The sequence below is a fragment of the Meriones unguiculatus genome, chromosome 8 (assembly GCF_030254825.1).
Source record: "Meriones unguiculatus strain TT.TT164.6M chromosome 8, Bangor_MerUng_6.1, whole genome shotgun sequence".
NCBI classification, from domain to species: Eukaryota; Metazoa; Chordata; class Mammalia; order Rodentia; family Muridae; genus Meriones; species Meriones unguiculatus.
The window spans coordinates 113,971,152-113,986,815 of record NC_083356.1 but is presented as its reverse complement, the minus strand read 5'-3'; the positions used below and the strand labels follow the sequence as shown (position 1 = coordinate 113,986,815).

The following is a 15,664-nucleotide window of genomic DNA, read 5'->3' as shown; positions in this document are numbered from 1 at the left end:
TTTCTTGAACATTACCTTAATCGCTGAAATGTATGCCACTGACTGGAAGACTTCGGAGAACTTTTTGTTTTACTATAAAATAGAAAACTTTTATTTTACTATATAAATCCCTAAATATTTATCTAATTTAAGTTTCCTTCCTCCTTCTGATATCTTCCTTCTCTTCCATAACTTCACACAAAGGTTGTAGTAATTGCTTCCTTGTGGAATGTGGCAGTGTTAGGAGTTACTGCCTAGTTTAGGGATGTTAATAGTGATCAGTGTTTATTCCAGGATGATTCATTTTAAATGAAATAACCAATTCTGAAGTGTCCTTTAAGGACAGATACATATAAATTCTGATATATTATATAGAGAACTTTTTTGAAGTGTTTATTTAAGTGAATAGATGAGCTAGCCTTTAATACTGTTCCTTCTAAACTCGTTTCAGTTTTAGGGGTCAGCGTCATGTTCAATTTATTTTGAAGCTTATACGTCTTCTAAGTAAAAATATTTTTGCAGTAATTTTACAGGCATTAGCTATATTTCCACATAATGTATTTCTCTGTAATTGTAGGCAGTGTACAAATAATGTGATTTTTTTAAAAAACCTAATTAAGGCTGATTTATAATTGTGAAATGTTTGTTTCTCTGCTATTTAGGATTATTACTAAAATGTTATTAAGATGTAGAAAGGAAAGGTAATCGAGGACCAGACACATTGCGCATGAAAATGAAGGAGATACTCAAAAGTATAAATTAACCATTGAGATAACTTAGTCTGAAGTGGAAATGCCTTGTTGAAACTTGATCTTTATGGATGGAACTAAAAAAGTGAGGGAGGTAACTCAGAACCAGAAAGACACATATGGTATATATCCACTTATAAGTGGATATTAGCTATATAATATGGGATAAACATACTAAAATCTACAGACATGAAGAAGCTAAACAAGGAGGAAGCTAGGGAGGATGCTTAAATCTCATTCAGAAGGGAAAACAGGTTAGATAGCAGAAGTGGTTGGAAGAGAGGGGACAGGATGGGAGCCTGTTAGGAGGATCATAGAGGTCCTCTGAAAGGCTTGACCTGATAAGGGATCGACGCATATGCTGAGACTCACAGCCAGAGTGTGGGGAGTCTTATGGAAAAAGGGGGGAATAGAGGGACCCGGAGCAGACAGGAGCTCCATAAGGAGACTAACAAAGCTAAAAAAATCGGGGCCCAGTGGTGACTGCAGAGACTGATGCACCAACCAAGGACTGTTGCATGGAGAGGACCTAGACCCCCTGCTCAGATGTAACCCATAGGCAGCTCACCATGTGGATTCCCTAGTAAGGAGAGCAGGGCAACCATGAACTTGGTTGCCTGCTCTGTGATCACTTTCCTTTGGCGATAGGGCCTTGCCAGCCCACAGAGGAAGAGGACCCAAGTCCTGATGAGACTTGATGGACTGGGGTTAGATGGCAGGGAATCGAGAACTCCCCCTTTCAGTGGACTAGGGGAAGGGGATAGATAATAGGATGGGGGGAAGGGGGAGGGAGGGTCGGACCAGGAGGAGTTGAGGGATAGGGCTTCAATCCGGATATAAAATTAATATATTGTAAAAAAATAAAAATAAATTAAAAAAAAGAAACCTGACCTTTAACATGATATGAATAGGATCTTGGTGATGTCAAGAACAGATTAAGCTAGAAGTGGTGGCACCTGATTACAGTCCTGTCACAAAGCTGAAGCAAAACTGCTGTAGATTTGAGGCCAGTGTAGGCTGGTGTGGTGGTACACTCCTGCAGTCTTAGCACTTAGAAGTAAAGGCCGGGGTTGCTGGAAGTTTGAGGCATTGACTTACTAACTTATTTCTGGAAATGGCCTGAGTGCTTTTAGAAATAGTCACCAATGAGAATATATTTTATTTCCACGCATATTATTAACACTAACACGTCCATTGGCTTGTCTTTTTTACTGGTTGGCTAATAGCTATAGATGTTTTCCTGTGTCTAGCCCAGATCTTGGTTTCCAAGCCATCCCTGGGCCCAGTTCTCCCCATGGCTGCAGGGATGTGCCCTCATGTAGGTCTATCCCTTCTCTACTGTCCTCGTCCTGCTTCCTTTGTCTCTTCTGTCACAGAAGAAACTTTTTCCCTTTCATCCTTGCTGTGACATGTTTGCTGAGCAGTGCCCTAACTTTCTGTCCCCTGTCCTGACTTCTTTCCTGCCTCAGGTTGATTGATCAGCTGTCCATTTCCCTCCCTGTTCATGGCCCACATTCATCACTTGGACAGGCCCGTGTCCTCTATCTTTCATCTTCTAATCGTTAAGCAAGAATCTTTTCTTTTGGCCTTCTGTTCTTTGATTAGAATCTTTCTTTTTGTCTCGTTTGTCCTGAGCTATAAAGTTGTATTTGGAAGAGTAGGAAAGCTCAGAGGCCAGAGTGAATATTTGCCAACTATGTGAACTTGAAGCCATGCTGGTTAAACTGAGGTAGTGTGGACAATGTGGTTCTAAATGCTTAACCAGGTAGCATGAAAAACCTTGTTTTTAGTATTGCTAACTAAAAAAATTTACATGCATTTATTCACTTACTGTTATGGGGGAAAGCAGGTATAGAAACTTTCATTTATAGTATGATGGTTAGAATGCTTCCAGAGTCCAAAACACCTAGTTTTAAGACATAACTTTGGAGTGCATCTGTTTGTAATTCAGAAACTCCTTTTATAAACCAAGACTTGAAAAATATTTAGTACTTTTTGCATCAGCATAGAAATTTTTATAAGTTCTACAATTTTTATTTTAAATAAATATTTTACTTTATTCTTACAGCAGTTTTAGATTCATAGCAAAGTTCAGTAGAAACTACAGCATTAACATCTCCCTCTTTGCCTCCTGCCTCCGTTAAACTGCCTTTGTTGGCATTCGCCACACCAGTGGTGTGGGTGCTGTATGTTACAGTCTGTGAACCTGCTTCAAACATGCATTGCCACACATAGTTCCTAGTTTACAAGGTACCTTATTCTTGATGCTGTACAGTTTATGGATTTTCACACATATATAGTGATACATTTATCCAGCTGTCACGTCAGTGTCTAGCTACCCTTTGGTACCTGCTGACATATTTGTACTCCCTCCATAGTTTTGCCTGTTTCAGGATGGGATATGTTTGAAATCTTGCAGTATGTAGTAGTATATAGATTTTCAAGTTATCTTTTTTTGATCAAGTAATGTGGATTTAAGGTACATCTGTGTCTTTGTGTGGTTGAGCTCTTTTGCACTAATATTTCATCATCTAGATGTAGCAGCTTCTAGTTCTATTAATATGTCTTGGTTGCTTTCCAGTTTACACGATTGTGAATATTCCTGCTATATATAGGTTTTTGTGTTGAGTTTCCAGTTTCCGGGCTAAACAGCAATAAATGTGATTGCTGGTCATATGGCAAGTTGTGCTTAGTCTCTATGAAACTGCCAGATTATCCTCCGAAGTGAATTCTCCACAGGCAAAAACAGGGGAGTCTAGACATTTTGCATTGCCGCTTTCATTTTACTTTACTACAGTAAGTAGTTCTGTACCCTTTGTTGAAAAGCTACTTTTTTTCTGTTGTTATGTGTGCACCGACAAAGATTAACTATCTTTGGTGACCCTCTGATTTCCATTCTGTTCTTTTGCTCTCTCTTTCACTTATACACACTGATATGCTTTATTTGTAGTTGTATTGTAAGTCTTCAAATTGGGGTAGTGCCTGTCTTTGTTCCTTCCTTCGTGAGTAAATATTCTGTGTTTTTCTCCACATAAACTTTAGAATCAATTTGTTGATATCCATACAAGAGTTTATTGTCATTTTTTTTTCTTTGAACATCACTGATACAGAGGTGAAAGTTAGAAGAATTGACATTTGACACTAGTCTACCTAATTTGATATGCAGAGTATCTGGTTTAACTAGTTTTATGGTCTTATCTTTTTAAACATTTATTTTTATCTTATGGGCAAGTGTTTCTCCTTCATATATGTATATGCACTGAGTGCATGCAGTGCCTGCTGAGGGTAAAAGAAGGCATTGACACTTTGTGAAACTGGAGCTACAAATGGTGATGAGTCACCATGTAGGTGCTGAGAACTGAACCTAGTCTTCTGCGGGGTAGCCAGCGCTCTCAGCTGCTGGCTCATCACTCAGTTGACTTAGTGCTTTAAATGTTAGTTAGTTGATGCATGAGAAATTACCATTGAGCCCATCAGTGATGTCATTGTTGACCTTAGATGAGAGTTGTTTCTATAGAAAAATGAGGAAAGATATTCAGTTTGAAACTACTTTAGAAACAGAAGTAGAGAAATTGGAGGTGACAAGACACTTTCAAGGACTGTTCTATTAAAGGAACGCTGATTGAGTTAAAAGCTGGAAAGAATAAAGAAACAGTTTGTCTCTTAGTTTGGTGTGGGGAAATGGCATTGCTGGATTCATGTGGATGTTGTTCACCTTAAAGACAAAGGTAGATGATGTAAGGCAAAGTGGAAGGAAGGTTGTGTGCATCTGTCCTGTGGAAGGGAGAGAAATAGAAAGCACAGAGGTCATAATAAAGGGAAATGGTTGGCCGTTTTCACCCCCCCCCTTTTTTTTTCCACTCAGCTGTGAGACCCCATTGGCAGGGGTGCTGCTAGCTTGTGACATGCTCTGAGTTAATGGACTCAGTCCTGATGCTCTTCATCTTCAAACCTCTTGGTGGGTCTGTCCCAGCCTCTCTCTATTCCAAAAGATGCCTTAAAGGAAATGAAAATAGACTCCTTAGGCTAGGTGCTTCTGTTATGTTAATATCCTCATGTAATAGTGTTAAAGGAACCCTTTTTCATGCAGCATAAGAGGGGAAAAAGCAAACTTTAGAATTAATTCAATTTCATGGTGGGAATCTTAGCTTTTCTACCAGGTAATGGGATTTAAGATGGATCCTTCTTCAAGGGCTGGTAGATTTGTCCAAAGCACCATCTTTTCTGTCTTCACTTCTGCAGTCCATTAAAAAGACTGACATCAACTGACCTCTGTTCAGTCATCTGAGGCAATTTGGTTATTTGGAAGTTGCTTATCTTTGGGTACTTAAACAAGTATTTGCAAAGTCTGTTTGGAGAACAGAGAAGCCACAGTGAAATTAGAGGTGCAAATGGAAAGCACTTGAGGACTGTAGACTAACCTACGTTGAGATCTTGTCATTTGAAGTTTCCTAGTTTTTGCAGCATCACTTTTGTGGAATTAATAACATGTAGTTAAACTGGTGCCTTATTATTAATATGGTTGCAGTACTTCAATAGGACCTCCAGATCATTTCTAAATTGAAAGGTAGTTTAAAAGAACAAAAAATACATACATACATGTTTAGAAAGCCAGGATAATTTGCAATGTAGAAACCTTGAGAAAACTAGGTGTGAGATGTCTTGGTTATTAAGGACACCTGCCGCCTTTGCAGAGGACCGAGCCTGACTCCCAGCACCCATATCAAGTGGCCCAGAACTTCAGAGAGAATAACATAGTCTCCTAGACTCTGTGGTTCCTTCACTCATGGGTGCATGGCCTCCCTGCCCACCCCACTCACATATGCACATGACTAAGGAGAAAATGAAACTTTAAACAAATGGAGGAAAATGACAATTTCTAAGGTGTGTTTGAACAGTGTTTACAGGACTCAGAGTTAGGTTACTAACCAAAAATTATGATTTTAGATTATATTGTCCTTTTACATTTTTATTTCATAAATGATACTGATGTTGAGCACATTCCATTAAGATGTTTGTATGGTTCATTAGAATTCAAGTCTTAATTTCTTAACATTCCCCTACCAAGGACCCATGGTTTCTGAAGCTGATTCCAGGGCTGAAAGGCTAAAACATTTTCTTGTGCCTGGAGGGAAAAAAAAATTGTGCTTTAAAATGACACTGACATTTTAGAAGCATGTTGGAGTATACTCTAAAATGATGCCAGCATGTTCAAAGCATGTTGGAGCTGTTTTGTAGACTCTCCCACTGGGCAAATCTATGATGATTCAAGCACCAAAATAATTAAATGCAATAATAATTATAAAGCACTGGAAAGATAATGCTTTATGAGACCATATCAGTAACATACCATTTAAATAAGCGTAAGGTCAGGGCTCAAGGCAGTTGTTAAATGTGGAAGAAGAACTGGAGTAGAAAATCATAATGCCAATGTCCGAGAATTCCACATGAATGTTAAATCTAGAGGAGAAATTTGAATGAAGACAAAGGTACTTGCATAGTTGTAATCTAACCAAAGAGTACCTATTGGTTGCAGAACAGATAGTAACTAAATAGTGTGAAATTTGGAAAGCATCTTTAGTGGGTGAAGCTTAATATCACCAGTGAGGGATAGGATACCAAATTATGTGCTTTAAAATGTCATGACTACAAAAATGCATGTCTCTTATTTACTTCTTTCCTTAGGAGTATATTGCTTGAGTCTAATTATGAGAGAAGTACAGACAAAATCAGGTGATGCTGCACATTTTTTGAGGGACTATATTCTGCCTCCCCCCACCTAAAGTCAGAAAAATGAAATTCTGATAGGACCCACGCTAGAGGAAAGAAGGCATAAGTGGGTGTGGTGAGGTGTACATGATCGGTTGTGCCTGCAGTTACAGCACTTCAGATGCAAGGCAAGATGATTGCAAGTTCTAGGCCAGTTTGGGTTTACATAGTAAAATCTTGTCTTGGAATAGATTAAAAGTGTAAGAGTAAGATAAGATTTGTCTTGACCCCAAGACTGCATCTTTTATGTGGGAAGAAAATTAAGTATATTAAAAATTAGTTGACAGTTTCATCATGCAAATTATGGATTAGTGTGGGTGACATTGTTGAGATTAAATCTATTGACTTGTAAATTATGTTTTGGAAGAGTACATATAAGTTTTTACATGGAAAGGATAACAATATAAGCAACTTACATTAGTAAGTGTTCATATGTGTATGTGGAGGGGTTGGTGAAAGAGGGAGATTAGGCAAATAGCAAAACACTGGCAAGAGTTATCCATTAAATTTATATGGTCTTTGTATTTTCATTGTAAAATTTCTGTTTATTTGGAATACTTAAAAGTTTATGCATGTGTGCATGTGCACATCTGGTTAGTTGTGTTGCTGTAGATTGCTTATTGCTTATTTAACCTCTAGTTTTGCATTTATCTTAAGGTATTAACATACATTATTATAGATCTGTATATTGATTTTTAATTTCTTTCAAATAGTGCTGGGCCTAAAGGAGATAACATTTATGAATGGAGGTCAACTATACTTGGTCCACCAGGTTCTGTATATGAAGGTGGTGTTTTTTTTCTGGATATCACATTTTCTTCAGATTATCCATTTAAGCCACCAAAGGTAAGAATCTAGATGTGCATTGATTCATATTTATCCTTCTCCAAACCCACATATTCTAGAATTTATATATATATTAATGTAATAATTTTTATTTCATTGTGGTTTATGAACTAATATGGAAACTCAGAACCAATTATTTTAAAGCCAAAAGACACTGACATCTGCCTTTTAAAAATAATTTTATATTCAATATGCTTTGTTCTTAGTAAGTAAAACTAAAAGTGAGTAAAACATAAATGTAAACTTAACCGAAACTTCCTCTGTGAAATAAACCTGATTGACAGCTTTCAGAAATAGGTTAACAAAAATTTTGTCTTTATGCATAGATAAGCAAAAACTAGAATACTATAGAAAAAAAAAAAACCAATACTTACATACTTGTTTTGTGTCCTCTGTGATTGTAATACAAAATGAAAGAGTGGCAGGCTCACTTCTTCCTTCTTAATTCATTTAAGTGGAGTGTCAGCTGAGTAACAGAAAGCTGTGCCTCTGCAGAGCTTAAACTTGATGCTTATTGGATGGACTTCTTCTGACTGCTCATTTTACCAAAGTCAAGTAAAGACCCTAGAGCTTTTAGTCTGTGTGGCTGAGTTTGTTACAGAGGAATCAGGAAGGCTGTCAAAGCGATAGCCACAAGCTAGTAAAATGCTTTTCTTCGTATATAAGTGGGTATCTAAAAATAAAATAAGAATAAAACTAGATAAAGTAAAAACAAAACAAACTAGGGCAAAACAAACAAATACAAGAAAAAGAGACAAAGTTTCTGACTTTTATACGTGTGAAATGCTTCTTCTTAAATCCTAAAACTTTTCAAATATATGTAATGATTCAATGTATATCTGTATGTGTGTATCTATATATTTACCTTACCTATATGTCCATACATCATATCTGTCTTGTCATTTTCAATTCTGTGCATGTGTGTGCATGTGTGTGCATGCACATCCATGTGTCTTAATTTTTAGAAAGGACATCTCTGGAAATTACTCTCTAACACTGTAACAGTAGTCCCACCTAGTGGTGGTTACCTTAAATTACAGACAAGGTGGTGGCTTGGTCTCTCTGTCTTTTCTCTTTTGAAAATAGCATCTTCTGTCGTATACATCCTGTTCAGTTTCTCCTCCCTCCACTTCTCCCAGCCTACAGCCCCATACACATACACTTCTCCTTCCCCCATCTATTCCCTCTCCATTTCCTCATCAGAAAAGAGCAGGCCTCCAAGAGAAGAGAGCGCAGTAGGACAAAACCAGGTACAATAAAACAAGGTGAAAGCCTTCATATTGAGGCTGGACAAGGCAACCCAGTTGGAGGAGAAGAGTCCCAAGAACAAAAAGAGTCACATACAGCCACTCACACTGTTAGGAGTCTCCCAAAAATACTACAGCCAAACACACACAGAGGACTTGGTGCAAACCTCTTCTGGCCCCTTGCTTGCTGTTTCAGTCTCTGGGAGAGGGGAAGGACCTTATGGAGGCCTCCAGTGTAGACTCTTTCCACATTCCTGGCTGTGGATCTCTGCACCTGCTCCCATCTGCTGCTGGAGGAAGCCTTTGATGACAAGTGGACAGGGCACTAATCTGTGAGCATAGCAGAGTACCATCGGGAGTCATTTCATTGGTTTGTGTTTGTTTTTGGTTTGCTGGTTGTGTTTGGTTCTACCCTGCCTAGGTCTCGGGCTGTCCACTCTGGGTCCTGGCCATCCAGGCAATATGGGGCATAGGCTTCCTCTGTGGGCCTGAAGTTCGGCTGGGCATTGCTTGGCCACTCCCATGTGTTCTGTGCCACCTTTGCCCCAGCACATCTTGCAGGCAGGATGAATTGTAGGTCGACCTTTTGGGGTTGGGTTGGTGTCCAGGTTTTTTTTTGTTTGTTTGTTTGTTTTTTGTTTTGTTTTGTTTTGTTTTTTGTAGCCTATAGAGAATCTTCCTGTGCCAAAGAGACTGACTAGAATGTAGGGGTGAAGGCACCAAGCAGATACCAGGTTGGACTCTACATTCAGTGAGCAATGTGGATGTCCTCGACAACCCCTCCCTCTGTCAGTTTGCAGAGTGACTCTCTGTTCCTGCATCAGCATGGAGTGTTTGGTCGATTTGAATTCAAGATCCTGAAAGTTATCTTTAGAAGCTCTTAAGGTCTACAGTGCTTGCTAAGTCAAAGGGTCAGAGCCCTCATGATATAGTGCCACAATTTGGATCCTCATTGAGAGATAGGTATATTTTTAATGACAGCTTATTATCAGCTGCTCAGTTTTCATCCTTTGGTTGTTTTCTGTATAATAAACCTTTAGCAAATTTTATGTCTACTTATGTGAGATTTCCACATGTGAGATTTTTCTTATTGGAAATTAGTTTTAACATTTTAGCGAGATAGAGGAAGAAAGTTATCAGGATATATTTGTATGGTATTTTATTGAAAGGAGAAAATAATGTAATTTAAAAGATGCCTACATTTTTCATAGCTCCATTAGTGGAATTGTCTGGCAGAAGGGCTTTGAACTATAGTCCTGTATATAACTTGACATTTTTATTAATATATAGCTGTTTATAGATTTAGAATGCTATGAAGTTCCAGTGTGTTGCATATGTAAATTGCTAATGTTAAGATAGATTTCTTTTTATTCATAAATCCTATGCCTAAATGAAACATATATAAAATTTGTGGTTTGTTGGTATTAAAAGTGGCTATTTCTTTTTAGTTTTTTTTTTGGGGGGGTGGTTTTGGTTTGGACAGGGTTTCTCTGTATCTCTGGCTACCCTGGAATGTGCTCTGTGTACCAGGCCGACCCCGAACTCAGAGAGATCACTTGTCTCTGCCACCCAAGGGCTGGGATTAAAGATTTACATTACACTACCACCGCCCGGCTTCTCTATATCATTTTTGAAGTTCACATAAAGTATTAAACTTCCTAAAGAGCAACAGAAAATCTGTTAATGGATACTAATTTGTTTAGTTACTATTGGTAGCTGGAAGAATTTAATAATCCATTGTATTTGAAAATAATTTCTATTTCTTAAGTAATCAGCTATCAGTCATCTAGACAGGCATGTGTTGCTTCTATATTCTTGAACAACAGTGTCTAATAGAAGCATAGTGGCACAGTGGCACAGTACTAAGTACATGTCCAATTTTCAGTTTCCATAGCCATATTAAGTAAAAAAGTAAATGGAACTAACCATGAATTAATTTTAATGGTACATTTAACCCTGTATAGCCAGAGTGTTACTATTTCAGCATGTAATAAGTAATATTCTTAGAAATATTATTAATAAGCTCTTTTACATTCTGGTTTTGAAACCTGGTGTGTTGACTAGTTATAATTCAGATCTCTGCATTCATATATAACTTCTTGCAGTTATCATAGTTTTCTCTGTAGCCCTGACTAGGCCATCACTGGGTAGTATGTTTGTGTGCTCCTACACTCTTCCTACCCAACGGCACTTTTGGAATATTCTTCCTATTCCCAGATTCTTCTTTGAAGCTCACAATACACTGCTAATTTTAAGATAGTGATTTCTTTTTTCCTCTACATGTTCAAATGATGAATTTACCTCTCCACTACTTTTTGCATTTCCTTAGAAACATGCAGTATATGTTCCTGAGAAAAATATATCAGTTTCTATGATCCAGTAGCTAAAACCCTTGCCTTTTTCTGTCAGGGTCTAGCTAGACACTGAAGCAACTGTAGGAGCGTGACTAAGAGAAAGGAAGGTAACAGATGCTGCTGTGGCCCTCCTCCTTCATTGTGTTCTGACATAGCATGACGTTTGCCTCAGTTGGTGATAGTAATATTTTCACTAGAGGCTGACCTGACCTTTAAAGAATTGTTCATCTTTTATTACCTTTGAAGCCTAAACATTTCTCCACTTTCCATCTTCATGTATGTCCATCTTCATGTATGTACAAAGATGTGTGTGATATATGGCTACACATATGCATGCATATATAATGTCATTTATGCAAATCTAATTGATCAGTTATTCACCTATTCACTTCATTCTTAAACCAGGGTAGCGCCTGGCATTGTATGCATTGTTACCTATAGTTCCAGTACTCAGGACGCAGAGGCAGAAGGATTACTTTAAATTTGAATCCAGTGTGGTCTGCACAGCAAGTTCAGGTCAGCCAGACCTACATGCCTAAGGACTTGGTGTCAAAAACAAAACAACAGCAACCACAAGAAAACAAAACATTAACTAAATAAAGCCAGTTATAGTTCTTTCCATGTTAAGTCAAAACAAAACAAAAAAAATAATACTTTTAACTAAAATAAAACTACTTAACTTTTAAAGTAGTTTTTCAGATTTTAAAAATATTTTACAAATAGTTTTCAATAAAAGTGTTTGACTTTGTTGTTACGCCCAGTGTAGGAGTAGCACTCACTGCTAAGTGTTTGCTGACAGCATCGCCTGCGGTGTGTTACTGCTCAGATGACTTGGTGGCACAGCCTTATTCTCTCCTGTGTCTATGTGTGCAGGTTACCTTCCGCACCAGAATCTATCACTGCAACATCAACAGCCAGGGCGTCATCTGCCTGGATATCCTGAAGGACAACTGGAGCCCGGCTCTGACCATTTCCAAGGTTTTGCTCTCCATTTGCTCCCTTTTGACGGACTGCAACCCTGGTAAGCAGAGCTTTACAGATCTACAAATAAGGCTTCTCTGCTTAATGCATATAAGAAGTAAATGTTATTATTAGGAAGATCAGTATAAGATTTGTTGAGGGATAGTATGGAGGTTGACTTGTAGACTTCGTAATTAGCTGAGGCTACTTGGTGACATCTTCCCTCAAAAAAAAAAAAAACAAAACAAAAACAAAGGCCAATTGTGAAGAACCCATGCCATTACAATTACCAAAAGTTTCTCAATATTCATTTCGTTTACTAGGTCATAGCCCTCTGTGATTGTTTTTGTCCTCTTAGCTATGAAACTTTCAAGCTGTAGGGCTGTGTAGACTATTCCTGTTAGAGATATGCAGTGTCTCTGATTTCGCTTTCCTGCTTCTGTGCTGCCATGTTCTTTATTATACTTACCTAGTAACTGAGGGTTTCTCCCTTTTGGTATTAAATAGAGTGGTGATGGACGTCACAGTGGTAGCTCATGAATCAGTCTAGATAGTTACTGTATAAGTCCAAGTTATTAGTATATGATATAAATTACTAAATTTCTGAAATGCAGTAAGAAGTTGGACATGGGTAGCAGACTTGTTAGAGTCATGTTTAGACCTAGAGTTTCACATGTTACTGTGCAGGCTTGGCTATTAGATATGAGAGAGGGTTCAAGAAGGAAGAGATAATTATGCATCTGTTTAAGCAGAAAATTAGAAATAACCAGAATGCCTAGTAAGAGATAAGCTGTTATAGAATGAAACACATGAACTCACATGGCAACAGTCTAAGCTCTAGTATGTCAGGATACAAGGGCCTGGAAAAGACACATACACACAGCAGGACTAAGTCCTAAATATGAGGTATATATATAGATAACTGATGACTTGACGGTGTAAGCATTTGTTGCCAGGGAGAGGATCCTGAGTCTTTGGTGTCCAGAAGGGAAAGCTCTTACTGTGTCTGTGTTGGCTTTGTTTGGAACAACTTCTCTACCATGTACACATACTTTGCTTATAAAAGTTTTAATTTCAGATTCCACTTTTACTCAAAATTCTATTTAAAATGAAATGACAAGGTTTTTAGTGGTTTATGTTTACAATTATAGACATTACTGCTTAACCAGCAGGGAACATTTCATTCTGAATAGCATTGTAAGATGGAAGCTTTATGTAAAACTTAGGTTAACACAGATGATGCAAAACAAAACAAACATGTAGCCTCTTTGTACCACACTGTCATAGTTGAATAAAATGTCAAGAATGACATGACAGGGAAGCTGCATCCATGCTATCTCAAAGAGTATCTGAGGCCGCCTAAGCAAGACCTGCACAGAGGTGTCAGTAATTGGATGCCAGTGTGAGAGGGGGGGAAGGGGTAGGCCTTCGACAAGTCCCTGCCCATGAATGAAGAGCTACAGACAATCGGTGGCTGCTGAGGGAGCAAGAGTGTTTGTGTTTGCGCACACAAACATATATACATACATACACACACACACACACACACACACATATATATAGACATATATACACATCATGTTCTGCATTGATTGTGACAGTTAACACACACACACACACACACACACACACACACATTTTATAGTGACGAGTCCCTGATAGGTTATGTACTTAAGTGATCAGCCCTAACTAAACACATTGACTGAAGATAGAGGGACAGAAGGAGGAGTAGACACGTATGTAGCAATGATAACAAAAGCCGTCATGAATTCAGGGAGAGACAGAAGTCAGAGTAATGCAAATGTAGTAGTCCTGTATGACTCTCAAAACTAAGTTTAAACTATTGAGTGGGGTACATTTCTTACACATTATTTATTAATGTGCTGCTTATAGTGGAAAACCACTGTAAGTGGTGCTCTTGTTTAAAACTTTACTTTATCTGGGGTGTGTAGGCCTCTGTCTTCCTTCTACCAAACCCCCAACCTTAAGTAGAAGAGAGAAAAAGTTGGTGGGGAGAGGGACCCAGACCCCTTTACTTCTCCCGGCTAGTTAGGATCAAGGGGTTCTTTTAGGCTCTGTACCAATCTCCGCCAACCACAGATGCAGCCAGCAGGCTCCATCAAACACCCCACTGTCTCGTTACACTCTGAGTCCTAGACCACACCCCTCTCCGTGGAGCACAGGGAAGGCTGTTATCACCTGGCAAACATCACGCCCTGCATGTGATGATTAACAGGTGTGGACAAACTAAAGTCCCACACTTTGGATTAAAACAAAAGCATTTTTATATAACATACAAAGAAACCAAAACTTCCATTACAATTGCTGATATCTTTGAAAGGGGCTTTCTTTTTTTGAATATTAAACTATATAGCAGGTTTCTCGACTATTTTCTTTGGAAAAATCAAAACATTCTGAATTAAAAATGCTGCTAAAATGTAATTGTTTTAATTAGTGCCTTGTTGGAAGCGTGTGTCTAGAACACACCTGATGTCTTACTGTCGTTTTCACTTTTCCAGCGGACCCTCTGGTTGGAAGCATAGCCACTCAGTATTTGACCAACAGAGCAGAACATGACAGGATAGCCAGACAGTGGACCAAGAGATACGCAACATAATTCACACAATTTGTATGCAGTGGGGAGGAGCAGGAGGCCTCTTCCCACTGTGCTGCGGATCTTTATAGCCTTTACAATACGGACTTCTGTGTATATGTTATACTGATTCTACTCTCTGCCTTTATCCTTTGGAGCCTGGGAGACTCCCCAAAAGGTAAATGCTATCAAGAGTAGAACTTTGTAGCTGTAGATTAGTTACGTTTAAAATGCCTACTTGCAAGTCTTGCTTCTTTGGGATATCAAAATGTATTTTGTGATGTACTAAGGATACTGGTCCTGAAGTCTACCAAATATTATAGTGCATTTTAGCCTAATTCATTATCTGTATGAAGTTATAAAAGTAGCTGTAGATGACTAGGAATTATGTCATTTGTATTAAGCCCAGATCTATTTCTGAGTATGTGGTTCATGCTGTTGTGAAAATGTTTTACCTTTGTCAGTTTGTAATGAGAGGATTTCCTTCTACCCTTTGTAGCTCAGAGAGCACTGATGTATCATCTCAAACACAATAAACATGCTCCTGAAGGCATAGTTTCTTGTCGTAATGTTGAAAGTCTTGTCAGAAGGTGTGTCTGAGATGATTGTTGATGAAATAAAGATGCGGCAAGAGATTGATTATTAAGGACTAGTACAAATGAATGAATTAATTAAATTGAAAACATTTAAAAATCCTAAGTCTGTAGAGTTTTTTCCTTTAAGGAGAGAATACAGTGGGCCTATATATGAACCTGCATTTAAACCATTGGTCTTAAGAAAACAGCAACACCTGAGTTCTACATTGACGTAGCATTTGAATTGAAATTGAAGTCCTGGGCCGTTCAGGACTCTCCATGTCTTACAGACATTTTGTTTCCAAATTGGTGATTTCTGTTTAGAGTTGGGTAATGTTGTCATACAATTGCTAGCCGTGATTGCTTTTTATGGTGCTTTTCCCTTCAATCCTGATCTTGAACTTTTCTGGTGCATTACTGTTACTGTGCTACATGACCAGCGGGTGTAGCCAGAGGCCCACAACCCTGTTCTCCCTGAAGGTGAGGGTGTGCTAGTGTGCAGATGTGGCACTCTCAGTTGTAAGGATCTAGAGGTTAAATTACTTCTCAGTATAATTACTAAGTATACTTTTAAGATTGTAATTACTAAGCT

General features: G+C 38.3%; 1 protein-coding gene across 2 annotated transcripts in view; it reads left to right on the top strand.

The window, feature by feature from the left end:
* Ube2e3 (ubiquitin conjugating enzyme E2 E3) overlaps nucleotides 1-15,052 on the top strand; it is a 55,039-nt gene extending 39,987 nt beyond the window's left edge. For both annotated transcript variants that reach the window (XM_021643323.2, XM_021643322.2), the window contains exons 4-6: nucleotides 7,211-7,343; nucleotides 11,818-11,965; nucleotides 14,424-15,052. In XM_021643323.2, the coding sequence (XP_021498998.2) occupies nucleotides 7,211-7,343; nucleotides 11,818-11,965; nucleotides 14,424-14,521 (379 nt within the window). In that variant the 3' untranslated portion in view covers nucleotides 14,522-15,052. The remainder of the gene's footprint in view (nucleotides 1-7,210; nucleotides 7,344-11,817; nucleotides 11,966-14,423) is intronic.
* Nucleotides 15,053-15,664: the final 612 nt, after the last annotated feature.